Source organism: Larimichthys crocea, chromosome II (genome assembly GCF_000972845.2).
Source record: "Larimichthys crocea isolate SSNF chromosome II, L_crocea_2.0, whole genome shotgun sequence".
NCBI classification, from domain to species: Eukaryota; Metazoa; Chordata; class Actinopteri; family Sciaenidae; genus Larimichthys; species Larimichthys crocea.
The window spans coordinates 10,985,773-11,002,082 of NC_040012.1; the positions used below are offsets into that span (position 1 = coordinate 10,985,773).

Below are 16,310 nucleotides of genomic sequence, written 5' to 3' on the forward strand. Positions count from 1 at the left end.
CGTCCTAGATCCTCGCACCTGAGAGCTCAATCCTTATATATCTCTTGCTGAGCTGTTTTGTTGTTGTTTGTCTACTGCAGGTGTTGGGACCTGAGTGCCGGCAATTTGAAATGGATATATCAAGTGCCTACTCTGGCTGCTGTAGTGGTGAGTAGATGCTCACTGCTTGCATCTTTCCCCTGCTGAGCAGGAAAGGACAGTGTTTTAGTGCACCTGTTGGATTACAGCTATCAGAAAAGACCTTTTTATGTTTGCAAGGGCCTTTAATTATATCATCATGTTTCTATTTTCTCTTCAGGTTAATTTTATATTATTTCTGAACATCATCAGAGTTTTGGCAACTAAACTACGAGAAACGAACGCTGGAAGGTGTGACACAAGACAACAGTACAGGTACAGAGTGGTAGCACTATGAAAAATGATTATAGTTATTTCTGAACCCCACAAAACCAGCCGCTCATGTTGATACGGTCATGTGACACACTTCTAACCCACATCACAAGCAGCACAAATATATTTACTCTGATTGCATTCACGTCATGAGACTTCTTAAATAGGAAACCAAAATGGTACATAACAATGTCCTTGTTTGCCCAGTCGGCAAGCCTTCTGCCCCTCTCTCTCTGCACTACAGAGAGAGACTCAACTAACTTTATTGAGTCACATATTTTTTCTCATTGAACAGATTTAGTTTAGTCTAAATGTTGGGCGATAAATCTCTAAAGATGCAATAATATAAAGATATTCAATTTGAAATGATTTAAATCAGAGACAAGCAGCAAATCTTCACATTTGAAAAGCTGGAAAGAAAATAGTTTGCTGCATTTTGGTTTGATAAATGACTTAAATCCTCATTAAAATGATTCAAATGTGTTGTTTTCAGTTCCATATTTTAGTTCTATAATGTCAGAGTTACTGCATAGTATTTTTTTTTAACATTATGAAATCTTAAATGTCACAGAAAACTGTTGAAGTCCACGTTGGTGCTGATGCCGCTCTTCGGTGTCCACTACATCATATTCCATGCCATGCCGTATACAGAGGTGTCTGGAGTTCCTTGGCTGATCCAGATGCACTATGAGATGCTATTCAACTCCTTCCAGGTAAAGTTGCGATGGTGGAAATGCCAGAAATGCTAATTTAGCGCTTAAGGTCACAATAAATATTAATGTGGCCTTCCAAGATGAACACATCTGATGAGCCTTATCAGGATTTCGGAGGTCCTTTAGAGCTTTAGAGGAAATACTGCCAACTTCCCAGGAAAATACTGAAAAGCTTAATTTACCAAATGTCCAGTTGCTGTTTATGGTTGTATATTTCTGCTTAGATTTCTGATTTCTGAAAGATGAATAAAAGACTAGCTGATGAAATTTTCTTTTGTGTGCACACCCGAGACGGTTGGCCTGGAAATTAATGGATGATGTAAGTGAGTAAAATCATTCAAAATCGTCTTCTCCTTTCCAGGGATTCTTAGTGGCAATTATATACTGCTTTTGCAATGGAGAGGTAAGAGGAAGTTTTGTATTTTCACCAAAATGTTCGAGATTTAAGCTCGTATATGGCTAAATAACGTCTTTTATTCTAAGGTGCAAGCTGAGATAAAAAAGTCCTGGAGCAGGAGGACTCTGGCCCTGGACTTCAAAAGAAAAGCTCGGAGCGGCAGTAACACTTACAGCTATGGACCCATGGTGTCACACACCAGTGTCACCAACGTCACTGCCAGAGGACCACTGGCCCTCCACCTCACCACGAGACTGGGACCGGTACCTGTAAACGGGCACCGGAACCTCCCTGGGTACGTGAAGAATGGCTCTGTCTCAGAGAACTCTATACCTTCATCAGGACAGGAACTTCACATTCCTGATGAGGAGCATTCAGCTCACACGCGGCCCTGCGAGGACGAGAAACCCTCGCCTGTGGTGGAGGAGGAGAGGGAGACAGTCATGTGACCTCCAGGACATACAGGGATGAAAACGGGGGCAAAAAAACAAAACAAAAACAAAAACAAATCATGAAACAGTCTCAGGATGGTCTGAAGGGGATGGCTGCATACATCAACACTGCCAGTTTTTTCTCCTGTGAATTGAGCCAGAACATTGTCGAGTGATGAGGCTCAAGGAAAAAAGGGTGTATCACTTATGTGAGCTGGGCCACCTTTATTTGAGGATGATGACCCTCATTGTTGTGGCAAATACTCTCAACTCTTTCACCAACCACCTGCCACAGTGAATGTGTAAAAGGATGAAAACAGACTGCCGTTTCTTCTTTCTTTTTCCACTGCCATAACTGTTGTTATCTTGTTTTCTTGTTTTTAGCAAATGTCTTGTTCTCAGCATAAATCAAACCAGAGTTAGTTACAGTAATTGCCAGGAACAGCCTTAATCACGATGTAAAGCCAGGTGGATTTAAGCGCTCATGTGTGGGCAATTTCATCCGCAAGTTTCTCGGATTAAGTCAGTGCGAGTAGACTAAGCGTAGGCTTGGCTTTAAAAAAGTATTAATACTACTATTTTGAGGCATCTGTTCATGCTTTCCAGCATGGCATCTCATTTGTTGTGCATTGACTCAAATCCACTTCAGTGTAAAAGGGAAGGTACTCAGGTAATTGAAGTCCTCTGTTGTTGCACACCTATTTTTCTACTTTTAAAGTGGTGTTTTGGCATGGTCAGCATTTCTCTGAGCATGTTATACAAGGTCATGTTAAATCTTTTTTTTTTTTTTTTTTTTTTCAAAACGTTGTACAGTTTTTGCTGTTTAGAGAAACCTATTATTCATCTCTCTAATTAGAATACACAGCAAAGAGTTCAAATGAATGTTTCATTTTCAGATTCAGAACTTAATGGAAATCTGACAAAAATGGTATCATGTGTTCTCACACATTTTTCAAAGCGAGCGACCCCATTTTGAAAAACACAGCGTGCAGGAAACGGTCATATATTCCAGAGGAATGTTAATTAAATGAGGAATCCAAGAAAATCTCAAATTCCGCTGGAATTCCAAGAGCAACATTTGTGGTGGATATGAAGGAAAACCCATGAAATGAATAACACACAGTAATTTTCACAGACGGTCCAGTGTTATGCTGCTTTTTAATGTATATATACAAGTCACAATGTTTACAAAGATCAGAAATACATTCTAATTGTGAGCTAATAGTGTTCATGTGTATGGATATGTTATAAAGCTATGTTTCAGTGTATTTTTTTTTTCATGTGTTTGTTTATGGAATGTTTGCAATATTTGATTATGTATATAGTCCAAAACAAAACTGGTGATTATATTTACAGGTGACAGAGGGCAATTAATGAAGCATTCCTCAATATATTTTAAACTCTGTAACTTGTTATTTACCGCACTTAACCTGCATGGTTGGCAGGTTATGTAACATTATCTGTTATACCAAAGAGAAAAGGCATGATATGCTGCCAGAGAAAAAAAAAAAACATCCTTGTATTTTCGTCCACCATCTTGTTTACAGTGACCAAAAAGTCTTAAAGTTGCAGTAAAATCACCTTTCGGCAAAAATAAAAAAAAGTATTTGACACTTATAGTTAATGTAGGAAAGTCTCAAGCTAAAAGTGTGAAATAGAGCGCCCACACAGATTGAAGTTTCTCTATAAATGCTACAGTAAACAGCAGCAGATGAGAAAACCATTCAAAACACTCAGTAGCTTAGTAACAATGAACTAAGACCATTAATATTTTTCGCTCTTCACTCTCCACTTGGATTTTTGACTGAACTTGATCTCAAGAGCTAAATTTGTCACTATTTTGTTTAGACTAATATTTCTGCTTTGATTGAGATCACATTCAGCTCAAATGAGCTTCTTACCACACATTACTTTCCGCTAATATGGCACCAGAGCTAATATTTGCTCTTGTGTGGACGTGTTAGCCCACATTTTTTACATCATAGAGTCATGACCACCAATTAATAATAAGCTCTCTTGTTCTTTTGGTGAACTCAATCCCAATCCTTTGATTCCCAGTTTTGCTCCACCTTATGGTAGATCCATTAAGGTGTATACTTTGACTCAGTTTTGAAAGCTTAACACCCGATCCGTTATAAGTTACTACATTCAGCACAAATTCAGATTATTCACAGAACATTATAAACAATGGTTTCAGTCTTCAGTGGTTTCCCATTAAACAGGTGTTTAAAGGATATGTCAGGTATTCTATATTTTCATACTGTCAACAAATGCCATGAAAAGACAAAAACCAAACAAACCAAACCAATCAACTGACTTATAAGTATTGTTTGTTATATCACATTCCTCTGTGCCACAGGCCTCTATTGTTGTCTAAAAACAATTAAAAAACAATAAGAAGACCTACTGTCATGTTCACGTGTTCCTTCATGACATGAACATGGAAACACCATCTTGGGTGCGTAAAAACTCACTAAGCAGTGTACTGTAATAATCATCTGCAGCTGAAAATAGTCCCCAGCAAATGCACCATTTACTCATGTTTGGGTAACATTTGCTTAAACCTGCTGGTTTTTATTTTAATTTTTAGAAATGATAACCCTTTTTTTAAGACATGAAATGAAATATCTGTATCTCACGTTTAAAAGATTTAGAAAATGGTTTTAGGGTAGGAGGAGGATGGAAATTACTGAGAGATTTACTAACACATTGATGTTTTTGGTCTTGGCATGGCAAAAAACTTCAACCTTGCAATAATTATTTAACATTACTTATTTGAGCCAGACAACTTCCACCTATGAGACACCTGTGCATTTTGAACCATTCACTTCTGAGATGGATTGAAATTGGACCAAACTTGAACATTTCCATGGCGTTCAGTCATAACTGCAACTTGAGGTTTAGTGGAATAACTACAGCATTCATTTCAGGTGGCTGTTGGTCACATTGAGGGAAACCTTTGTCACTTGATAATACAGTATCTTAATAATTTTTCAGATTGAACTCTTTTAGTTGGTATTTATTGCATTTCTTGCCATTCTCTGAAGACTTAATTATGAATTTGTTCATGAGTACACTTGTAGTTTGTACAATATTTAAAAATGTATTTGAGGTGGTTGCTCTTCATATTCAATCTGGCTTTCCACTAATTGCCACTGGGCAAGTAAACATGCTGTTCCTGTTGTGTAATCCAGACATTATTAAGGCGGTTGGTATCACAGCATGAAAATCTTTTATAAAAATAAAAAAAAAAATACTTGGAAAATTATATTTGAGCACTTTAATACGCTATAATACAGTATTTTGTTCTGATTGTATCATGTAAGATGATTGTGTTTTGGAATCAAGTGTACAGTACGCCCAATAATCATAGAGCTAATGTTGTATTTCATTGTTTTCAAATACCTCTCATGGAAGTATAAAATGTGTTTCATTGTTTTTTATTTATCTCGTGCCGAAATGTACTCAGTGGAGTCGACATTGGTCTTCATGCTTTAGATATAGTATGTAGGCAGTGTTTGCTAAAGACCCATCTCACCTTCTCATCACCCTGTAGTGATGTAGGCACGTTGTAGATATCAGTGTAAACTTGGAATAAATAGGATGATGTTTTCTGGTCTCTAATGTTCATCAGTGAATTGTGAATAAGACAATAAATGTATGATTTTACTGTACTCTGATGTTCTTGCTACGTTCATGATTCTGAAGTAGACAGACAGCTCATTTATTGATGTATTTTTTGTTTATTTTATGATACATTTCATTTAAAAAAAATCTTTGCAGTGAAAAATATTAAATGATCTTTGACAGTGTTTGTCCATGGAGGGCAGAGTTCACTTCTTTTTGGCTCCCCCTTTAGCCCCTCCTTTGCCTCCTTTTTCCCCTTTTTCCCCCTTTTCCCCTTTGTCTCCTTTCTCTCCAGATTTCTTGCCTTTTCCTTCACCACCTTCTTTCTTGGATGCCTTGTCACCCTTTTCACCTTTTTCACCTTTTTCACCCTTCTTCTTTGGTGGTGCTTCTTTTTCATCTTCCTTTTCTTCTTTGGCACCCTTCTTGCCCTCTTTCTTCTCTTTGCTCTTCTTCTCTGCTTTCTCACCGTCCACTTTCCCCGAGACTGTTGTCACCTCCTCCGTTTTTTCTTCTGGTTTTGCAGCTGCAAGAGAAAGGAAAAAGGTTAACGGCTTCATGGCAGCATTAGGTATAAACAGGGTCCTGTCTGTAACACTAATTGGAAGAGTTGGAAGAATTTAATCCGACAGAATGTCAGGCTAAGTAGGTTGCCGTGTAATGAAGCCACATCTGTTTCTATCTGTTCTAATAAGCATGGTCTGTTTATTCCTTTAATGGGACTGTTTGAAGTGCTTTCTGGGTGAGAAATAGAGAACAAAAGTTTACGGTCAGCTTTGTGTACATTGACAAAGACAGTGTTTTTTAATCTAGAGGTGAGGATGAATCTTCCCTCAAAGAAGCAGCAAATTCAGTGGAACGAGTATATACAATTAAATATCTATTCTGCACCCTTCTGTAGAAATAGTTTGACATTTTTAGAAATATGTTCACTTTGCTTTTTCATGTTTGTGTGATCAGTATGAAGCTACCACTGGTGGCTTGTTAGTTTAGCATAGTTTCGCCCAAAGACTTGAGAAGGATAAACATTCAGCATAGCTTAGTATGGTAAGGTAACAAAATCAGATAGATCTATTACTAACTAATAACATATTTTGTAGATTGATGTTTAAGAGGCAGATATGAGAGCGGTATTGATCTTATCATAAAGAAAGCAGTCTTTCCAAAAAATAACAACAAATTGCTTGAATTCTGCATAACTGGCGGCACATTTTCTCTGTAACAAACATCCTCAAACCTGTGGGCGGATTGACCTCCAGTGTATCGATACTATCAATACAAAGTAAAAGGTCTCCTGATGACAAGTACATTCATCTTTGTGATTCAATATCTGCAGTTCTGTTGGGTGCACACATTATTCAGAAGCAAAATAGTAGTAAATAGTGATTTTGCTTCGTTAGCCTACATGATTGTACATTAGCTGCGATCCTGATATCTGTGATCCTGGTCCTGGTATTTAATATCCAGAGATCCACACATGATTTGATGGTATGACCAGTCCGACTATGCAAAGATAATCTTAAAAGAGGTTGTTTCCATGTGAAGATTTAGAAGCAGCAAATGTTTAAAAGCTGTTCCTAGTATAAGCCTTTCCCTTTTATACATCTAAGTATGTCTCATTTAATTTTGTTTGTCTCTTTGTTCGTCCCAGAAAACTACATATAGTCTTTGATAAGAAAATAAGACGTTTCTAATTCCACCCTTAGTTTGCATGAAAAGATTTCATTTCATTTGATTCCTTGAAGCCTACGGCATTTTCTTTCAGGCATCAGATTTGACAGGCAGCTTTTCCACCTGCAAGATGCACCCCTAAATTAAAGCTGACACTCAAGGTAACAGACTCCAACAGGCCAAAAAGAAATAAAAATATGTACGTGCGAGTTAACAAATTACACGTATAGATTATCAGCACGAAGCATTGCTGTGACTTTACACTTCAGCAGCTATTGTTTAAAAGCTGTGAAAATTGCTCAAAGGAAACTTCCAGTTGGTGGCAAACAAAGCGTCATTCCTTTTTCTCTCTCTTTTTCTTTGTATGTTTTCCCAGTAGCTGCAAAGACATTGGATACACAAACGAAGGCCAGGAAACCAAATGACAAACACACACCAAATGTCAAAAGCAGCCTGAGGGGGTCAGAGTAAACCCAAAATTATTTTAGTCCTGTGTTTTACTGCTGGGGTGAATCCAACTGACTTAAAATAATCAACCAACCATCAGAAGTTTGTGAATAGATTTCTTTGTGTTTTGAAACTGATTTTTTTATTTATTCTTGTTTCTTTATATGACAAGTTTTGACAAAATGTGGAGAGATGATGCATCAGCGGTTGGTTTGAAAGCTTAAAGCCTAGGTTGGTGATGGCTAAATGAAGTGCTGTATAAAAAATGTCAGATTTTGAAACCCAGATGTCTCCCGGACTCAAACATTGTTCCAATTTTGGTCAAACAGTGCCTCTCTTTCCAGGTGTCCTGTTGTTTTCTGTGTATGTTAGTGGAATAATTAAAGGTTAACATTACCTTCTCCACAAGGCCTTGACCTTTACACCTCTAAAAAAAATGTCAGAGGTTCAGCTAAGGTACAGCTGCTGGGATTTTTGATAAAATCAGTAAATGCAGAGTTGACGTGTCTGTTTCACTGATATCACAACGCCTGCTGGGTGAACAGAGTGGGACCAGACCAAATCCCTTTTTCACAAGTCCGTCACTCTTCAGTCAATGTGCTGTGAACCCTAAATGACATTTCCCTCAATGCCCCTCACAGCCATATGTGGCAGATGTGTGAGATATGTGTTTGTGTTGTTTTAACAACTGTAACTGTCTGGTGACATTGAGAACTTCATTTTCAAAGGTGGCAAACAGGAGGGATTGCTTCACACGTACTTGTGAGGGAGAGGGGTGATAGACAGAGACTACTGTGTTCCCTCTTTCTAGAACAACAAATTGTGAAACCGTTATTCTCTTTTGTCCCAGATGCTGTTAACAACTCATGTAGTCTGTATGTGTGAATAGACGTGCAGAGAAAAATAATTTAAATGGTGAGAAAATAACTGTCTAAGTATACTCAAATATATTATTGTTTGCCCCTAAATAATGTTTCATAAGTGTGCGTAATCAAGGCCTTGATTAAAAAAAAGGGAAGGTTTGAATTCAGAATTGTATTGTACAAAGTCGTATGTGGTCATTTGGTTTGTCAAATATTAGTCCATCTCTCATCTCAGTGTATGCTAAGCATGACCGGAGAAATGCACATTTATGTTGCCCCCCTCCTCAGTTAATTCAGGAGCAAACATTACAGTATGGTCAGTATTTCTTTATAATGGCTGGAGTCAGTGTTCAGCTCCTCTCCCGTTCACACGGTTCATTAGTTAGTTATATAGTCACCAAAGAGCACATTACTGTAGATCTGCCCTCTGTGATGATACCAGAGACTGAAGAGATATGGATGGCCTCACCACAGTAGCTTTACCATGTGATCTTATTTGACACAGTTACCATGCAAGAAAAACTTATTGACAGCTCAATGCTTTTCTCCCATAATTAAATACACACTAACCAATGAATGTATTTGTGCACATGACTGCGTGATATATCATCAGGAGGAACAGGAGAAGACAGATGTCAGTCCCTATTTGTCATATTTCTAATGGAATTATCTTATATACAAGTATTATCATTTTGTAATCATGAAGCAGTAATTGTATTGTGGTTCTTTTTCTATGTTAACCTTTAAGCCTAGTGCCTTTTTGAACGACCTTTCTGAACTTTACATGACATCATGTACTCTCTTTAAGAACATGTAACTGATTTACTTTTGCCCCCACAACTAACCTCACTAAGACGTATAATGTGCAACTAACCAATGAGAAATGATCACACCCTATACGATCACACCCCTTTTTGGATGCAAATAAAGATGCACAGTAGGAACCAGAACGTTAGAAGACTGCTGGGAGACTCTTGAAGTCTGACAGCGAGTTGGTTCCCCTTTGCAAAGTGATTTGAGTTCCTTGAGGCTGTGTCCATTTGTTAATAAAAATAGTGTCAATCCTGACAATTTCCTAACCTGAAAAACCCACAGCTAAGCAGCTTATAAAATGGCTTAGAAACACACACACAGGGCGACACACCAAACTCTTTAAACAGGAGAAGAAAGAGTAAGTAAAAACAAGAACATTTAATCACAGATGAGACCAGGGTTGTTGACACCAGTGATCATATTTAATTCATACTAGCAGGAAACAGTGTGAATGATTTGCTTTATTCAAAGCTAATCTTAGGAAAGCAATCAGACGGAAACAAACACAGAGCAGGCATGCTGCATGCATTACAATGTTTGCTGCTTATATGCAATAGGAAATTTCTGTCTTGTAATTTCCTCAGAATTATCAAAGTCATACGCATGTGCAACTTCCATGCAAATGAATGAATGAAGCAAAATACGTGTATCTATATAAAAAACATTTAGGCCTTAAGAACCTCACAAAAATACAAAAGTATAAACTACAAAAGTCCAGCTGCCCTAAAGAAATCATACTTGCAGAAGCAGTATAATCTGTATTTTGTGGCCACAAGTTTCATTTTCTTGGGCATGCAGTTACTGCTGCACTACAACTCCAACACCAAGCAATATTTTTAGATATGAAAATTTAAATTGTGGCTTTAAGTTTCAAAAGAGACGTTGTTAAGCATTTTCTCTTCCACTTACAGCGAAGCACCTAAGTGACTGCAGGATATATGGGTGCCAGACACATGAAGAGGACTTTTAGAGTGGCTATCGACGTATATGCTGTTTCACTGGAAAGTCACTTAGCGAATAAGAATAGGAAATAGGAAATGTCTGAAAGAAGAAGAGTCATCCTGTCTCTGACAAAGAGAGAGAACTGGGCTGCTCCTCGCTGACCCTAGCTACTGAGAGCTGGCCGTTATTAGTGCTTTGACTTTGGACCTGCTCAGAGACTGTCTGTACTGCAGAGGCTTCTGGGGTCGCTGGAAGAAAAAGAAGGGAGAAAGAGAAGAGAAGAGAAGAGAAGAGAAGAGAAGAGAAGAGAAGAGGAAATTTAGTATAAAACAGAGCAGAAGAATTGAAGTGCAGCACACTTTGTGAGGTGAAAAGAAGAGACAGTGCAAATTTAAGAAATTAAAGCTGCACAGGAAAAGATGTTATGTAAAAAGACAGCTGTCCTCATAGCCAAGAGGGACTACAACAGTGAAGAGTCTTGTATAACCCTGCAGATTTGGTATTCTAGAGACCCTAACCCAAATGATAGCTTTCAATCCACAGAGAGCCGGACACACCACAGTTATTTCTCCTGTATTTCAAATCTTTAGGTTGGTTTAAAGTAATTACAGATTGTCCTAATGGGGCATTACAAACTGTGTGCAGTTCACTGATGTCACAGGATTATTTTCCCCGAACAGCATCAAACAGGAAAATGTGACACAGCCAACAATCAAGCAAACAAACGGAGGCCTTCCAAGAAAAACACCACAGTCGACCTCACCACGTCACAGATTGTGTATGTCAGCTTGTTCATATTTCCAATTTATAATAGTCACATTAGTAATAGAAAGATATTAGGATTACTTACATCCAGGGATTTCAGTCAGCTCGTTCAGAGGTGGCACTGTCTCTAATGTGTTGGCGTATTTCTTGGCGGCCTGTCTTTGCTGGCTCCGTGCCTCTATTTCCTTTCTGGTTCTCGGGATTCGACATTTGAATATACAACATAGAGTGATAACTGAGAAAGAGAGGGGGGGAAAGAGACAGGAACATGATTTGACACTTCTTTATACAATTAGGCTGGATAAAGTGTTTTGTCATTAGTACCAGTATTGATATTTAGCCCTCACATTTATTTGCCCAATTTTCAAGATACCTGTCTCTGATATTTCTGCCTGTTTGCAGCGCTCACAGCATGTAGAAATGACATTTACATAACAGCAGCACTTCTTTACAGAATCAATATCCCCATCATGCTGGACAATACACAGACATCACTGTGGACGGTATTTGTTGAAACCATTTTCTACCAAAGAACTGTTGACAGAGAGGTCTGTCAGTAACATTGCAGATTTTTTTTCAGACATGCTAGGTACAGAGGGAATGTCAGTCTCTCTGTTGATTGGCCACCAGCAGGTCAAAGAGTCATTGATGGTTCCCAGATGATGAATCATAATGGATTTGGTGATCCCCTGACTTTTTTATAAACATGGGAAACATTATACCTCCTAACATCAGCATGCTAGCATAGAGTGACTATATTTTTAAACCCAAACCCTGAAGTGTACCGCACATGTATGCACTTATGCATGCACCATAGGTGTTTTCATCAATATTGCAGAACAGTTCAGTACTTAGCACATCTACCTTTGGGAACCTTTTAACACCACGCCATTATTGCAGCATTTTCGCCTTCAGGGCACATAGGACTAAGCCTCCTGGGGCTCTTTAGAAAAGATTGACTGTCTCCTTGGCATGACAGCTAATTGTTAATATACTGACAACATCATACTGACACAGGTTCTGTCTGACGACATTGTTTGACACACATCAGTCATGAATTCAGATGTGAGGTGTATTGCTTTTTATATTGCTTTAGGTTATAATGAGTGGGACAGAACATGATATACATTGTAGGCTAGCATTGTGACCGTTAACATGATAGCATGCTGATGTTAGCATTTAGCTCAAAGCACCACTGTGTCGTACAGCAAGTGCCAAAAACAAAACTAATTTTATTCATGTGTTTTTGGGTTGAACAAGAAAATGTATAAATGTATATGTTGAAACCTGGGCAAATAAAAACAAAACTATCTGCATGGCTAGATATCGCTAGAGGCAAGTGAGAAAGTATTTTTTTTTCTAATTTGGGTAAACTGACCCTTTAAACAAAGACTAAGTCAAAGATCCTCTTGTCAGTTTTGTAACAAATCAGAAAATGTTTCAGCAATGCCAAAGACAATTTTTTTTGGGCTCAAATTTATTATTGATTTAACATTTATCTACATTTTGATCCAACAGTTGCCATTTTATCTAAATCAACTGGGATAAGCCAATGGGATAAAAAGCAAAGTGAGGGCTTCTCTGACACAATTCTGGAAACATCTCTTTTTCCTGACATAATATCAGTGTCATTACCATGAATCACACTGTGCTTGATAATTACACTGTGGACACATAATTGCATGTATAGGCATCTTTGGCCTGCGGTTACTTCTAAAAATAATTGTGTATTTGAAGAATGGTTTGTGAAAATGACAACAAAGTGATTTCATGAGATATACCGACCAACCGCTAAACCAAACACCGCAAAGATGGCCATGACCTGCCATAATCGTAGCCCCCAGAAAACAACAGTCTCTGAGGTAAGGGGGTCCGGCTTCGGTGGGGGATCTGTGGGTAAAAGCTGTTGGAAAAAAAAGAGTAAGTATCTGGACACCACAAATAAATCCCCACAAACGGGTTTTATAACTGAGAGCAAACAAGATCTTAGGGTGATTCCTGATGATACTTTGAACTTCAGTGAAGCGAGGCAGTCAAGTTATTGGTGTAAGATCTGACTTCAAATAAAAATTAATCAACGATGAAGTCTTAAATCTATTTGCGTCATACATCAAATAAAAGAAGAGTTTGATGTCTTCTAAAGGGCACAAATCCTAACACCACCACAACCACTATCAGTTTCTTTTCAGAGCAATCTGTCCATAAACATTTTTAGACAACCTTACCTTTCAGTCTGAACTTTGTGTCATACTTTATTGGGGTGGTTGATGTAGTCATTTTATTTAATAGTTATCTTATTATTGACATTTCCTGACAGAAATACTTCAAGAGTAAACCACACAGCTGACTTAAAGGAAAAGTGATTTCTTTTCCAAGACACTGGAAAAATGTTAAAAAATAAATAAATGAAAGGACCCTTTGAAAAAGTATTAAGCATTTCTGGGACTGCTGCCAAAAAAAAATAATAAATAAACAAACAAAAACAAAAACATGCAGAGAACTAAGATATTTCTGTGACTCTGTCTCCTGTCTCATTTCAAAACATGTCTCCCCAGAGAAGGAGGTTTGGGAAGAACTAAAATAGGAAAACTGTGTTTTTGTGTTCGATCAATGCTTCGCAGAATATTGGTTCTCTGATAAAATCACAGAGGAGTTATCCCGTCTACTGTATATCGATCACTTGATTGGATGATACAAGGTTGTCTTGGAAACTCAATACTTTAGTCCATAAACCAGCAAGCAATGGATCAGAAAATGCATACTTATTACGTTTGCTTTCTTTAGAGATAACACCATTATGCAGGGAAATGCTCTAAAAATGTGCTTGGAAAGTGTAAGTACAGATCACTGAGACTCTGCAGAGGAATAAATAAGATGGATCAACTTTAATTTGATAGAAATTAACTAAAACGTCAAAGAAGAATGGAAAATATTTATTTGACTGGATGTAAAAGTAAGCAAAGTAACCAAACAACAATAAGTTTAAGATTTCCAACATCTCTTTGTGTTTGTTTCTTCATGCCATGTGACACTGTCGGCATCAGGTCGAAAGAACCTGTTGTTTTTGCTTGTTTGCTTCAGCAAGCAATCATGCCAAAAAGTGACAGTACAAGCTGTCTTGAGGGCCTCTATGGTGTTTGTCTGCCAAAGAAGTCTCCTGGTGCTGCTGAAATTGTGTGAACTAAAGAAGCAACACTGAAAACGATCTCAATGAGTTTTACACTCAAGGGTGATTATGTAATGCTAAGTCTTTTCCCCTGGAGGGGCATTTCATGTGGCAGGATTAGGGCTATAATCCTCAAGTTTTCTTTTGGTGTAACAAACAGCACAAACTATACAAAGTATACTGACCTCAAGTTACCTCATGTTAGCCACATGGGCATGAGCAGCCACATGGAGATGTTTCTAGACGCATTTCTAGAAACATTTGTTTGTTTGTCAGTGGCTGTTACATTTCAAATCTGGGTTATATCTGAATAAATATTAATAAATATGACACACAATCTAATTTCTTTCCCCTCTGCTTCTTACCGACTTTAGTTTGGAACTTTATGCAGGAATTTAATCTATGTAATCTTTTTTGCCCAGTTTTTAAACATGCCATTTGTCATAATATTGTGGCTAGTTTGTTATAGAGTGTGTTGCGGACATGTCTATAATGTTTTGTATAATAACTTGATATTTACAATTCTATTATTATCTAATTTAGAAAACATAATGGATTTCAGATGCTTTTTTGTAGTCAGGTCATCATATTCTCTGAAAGGTAACCCTCCTTGCACAAAAACAACTTGTCATACCAGGACTCATCATATTCATCCTCCTGTTTGCATCCAAGCGCGGGCTTAGCTGTTCATGTAAAATCACAATGTATCAGGTTTCAGCATATGTTCTCTCACTCCTCATCTAGTAATGCAAGCAACAACTGTGGTGTCCAAACAGTAAGTATGCATCACATAAAGCTACCTTGTAAACAACACGAGCCCCCCGTCACAGAGAAACCCTCAGGATATTCCTTAGAGAGACCTGTGGAGGACATAGTGATGTATTAGGCTCTTACCTCAGGATCCGGGATCTGGGAGAACACCGAGGACAAGCACTGAGACAAGAGGACTGCTCCCCAGCCCAGCAGTAGGAGCTGAGCTGGACATACAGGCTGATCCCCAGCCATACTCTCCCCCTCTTTCTCCCTGCAGCCACCTCTCTGCCTCCTCCTCTCTTCTTCTTTCTCTCTGCCTGCCTGCCTGCACTGGCACCGTATACAGGACAGGACCACAATGGCCCTGGGTGATTAATGGTCACTATGATGCTAACGTTTTCCTCCCATCCACATTTGTCTGCGGCTTTTATCCTCTATCTTTTGCCCTTCTCCCAAAACACTGCACTCACTACTACATGCAGCTCAAAACTGCTCCACTACAATGGAGGGAGCCAACACTGCTGTTAGGGAACATTAATTAATTAATAGACCTGGTGTGGTTTACAGGCAGCTCATCCTGCTGGGGAAAGGCAGTTAACACAGTGTGTGGGGGGATGGGCAGTACAGATAGCCATGAGGTTGGCCTGCGCAGGACAGTGAAGCGTCATCATGTTTATTGCGAGTGTAAAAAATGCTCCCAGCTTTGTCCTGCTCAGCATTTTCAGTATGCACCCACCTCAGGAAAGAGCAAAACAATGAGTCAGATTGTTTTGGTTGCAGTCATTTGTGTTCAACTCAAAGATTAAATGAATGTTATTTCAAGTTTTTATGTTTTGCGTTTCAGTTTGGAGTGTATGGTATGTGGTTGCTTTTAATCTATAGGCCCTCTTTCAGTGATGTTTCCAGTGATGGGAAAAAATATTTGTTTAGTACAAGAAGCCAATCAGAAGTCAGACCCAGAAGCAGCATCCAGTCAATTTTCAAAATAACAGCAATCATAAGAAAATAATAATGATAATACACTGTGCAGACTTCCAGTCATAAAAAACACAAACAAAATGGAAACAATTTAACTTGGTAAAAACATATAAACCAAGGGTAAATTACCAAATCTGAGCAAATAAGCAAAGTCTGGCACTCAAAGTTCTGGCTTTACTCTCTTGGTGGAGTATGAAGCTGCATCAAGAACAGACCTAGTGGAATTTAGGGGTACGGCTGCAGTTGGTCAGCTTATCTTCGCAACTTAGAAACTGGTGAAAATAGCTAGTCAGGCTGTGTCAAAAATCTGTCTACCAAAACCTCTAAAGCTCACTACCTAACACACTGTATCTG

General features: G+C 38.3%; 2 protein-coding genes across 2 annotated transcripts in view; one reads left to right on the top strand and one right to left on the bottom strand.

Annotated features, from left to right (window-relative positions):
- pth1r (parathyroid hormone 1 receptor) overlaps nt 1-3,525 on the top strand; it is a 43,493-nt gene extending 39,968 nt beyond the window's left edge. The window contains exons 9-13 of the mRNA XM_010729214.3: nt 81-147; nt 299-393; nt 962-1,103; nt 1,465-1,506; nt 1,587-3,525. Of these exons, the coding sequence (XP_010727516.1) occupies nt 81-147; nt 299-393; nt 962-1,103; nt 1,465-1,506; nt 1,587-1,949 (709 nt within the window). The 3' untranslated portion in view covers nt 1,950-3,525. The remainder of the gene's footprint in view (nt 1-80; nt 148-298; nt 394-961; nt 1,104-1,464; nt 1,507-1,586) is intronic.
- A 991-nt stretch (nt 3,526-4,516) lies between these two features.
- tmie (transmembrane inner ear) lies at nt 4,517-15,568 on the bottom strand. Its single transcript, XM_019267114.2, has 4 exons — nt 15,120-15,568; nt 12,845-12,962; nt 11,145-11,294; nt 4,517-6,084 (listed from the first exon to the last, which is right to left on the bottom strand). Exons 1-4 carry the CDS (start codon nt 15,228-15,230, stop codon nt 5,765-5,767), a joined length of 699 nt encoding a protein of 232 aa, XP_019122659.2. The 5' UTR covers nt 15,231-15,568; the 3' UTR covers nt 4,517-5,764.
- Between the last annotated feature and the right edge of the window lie 742 nt (nt 15,569-16,310).

Bases quoted from the DNA above. Each gene is read 5' to 3' on its own strand.
- tmie (XM_019267114.2), bottom strand. From the start codon at position 15,230: ATGGCTGGGGATCAGCCTGTATGTCCAGCTCAGCTCCTACTGCTGGGC. The intron at 12,963-15,119 runs GTAAGAGCCTAA...TTTTTCCAACAG, and splicing joins CCCAGATCCCGGATCCTGAG to CTTTTACCCACAGATCCCCC. The intron at 11,295-12,844 runs GTCGGTATATCT...TCTCTTTCTCAG, and splicing joins GGTGTTTGGTTTAGCGGTTG to TTATCACTCTATGTTGTATA.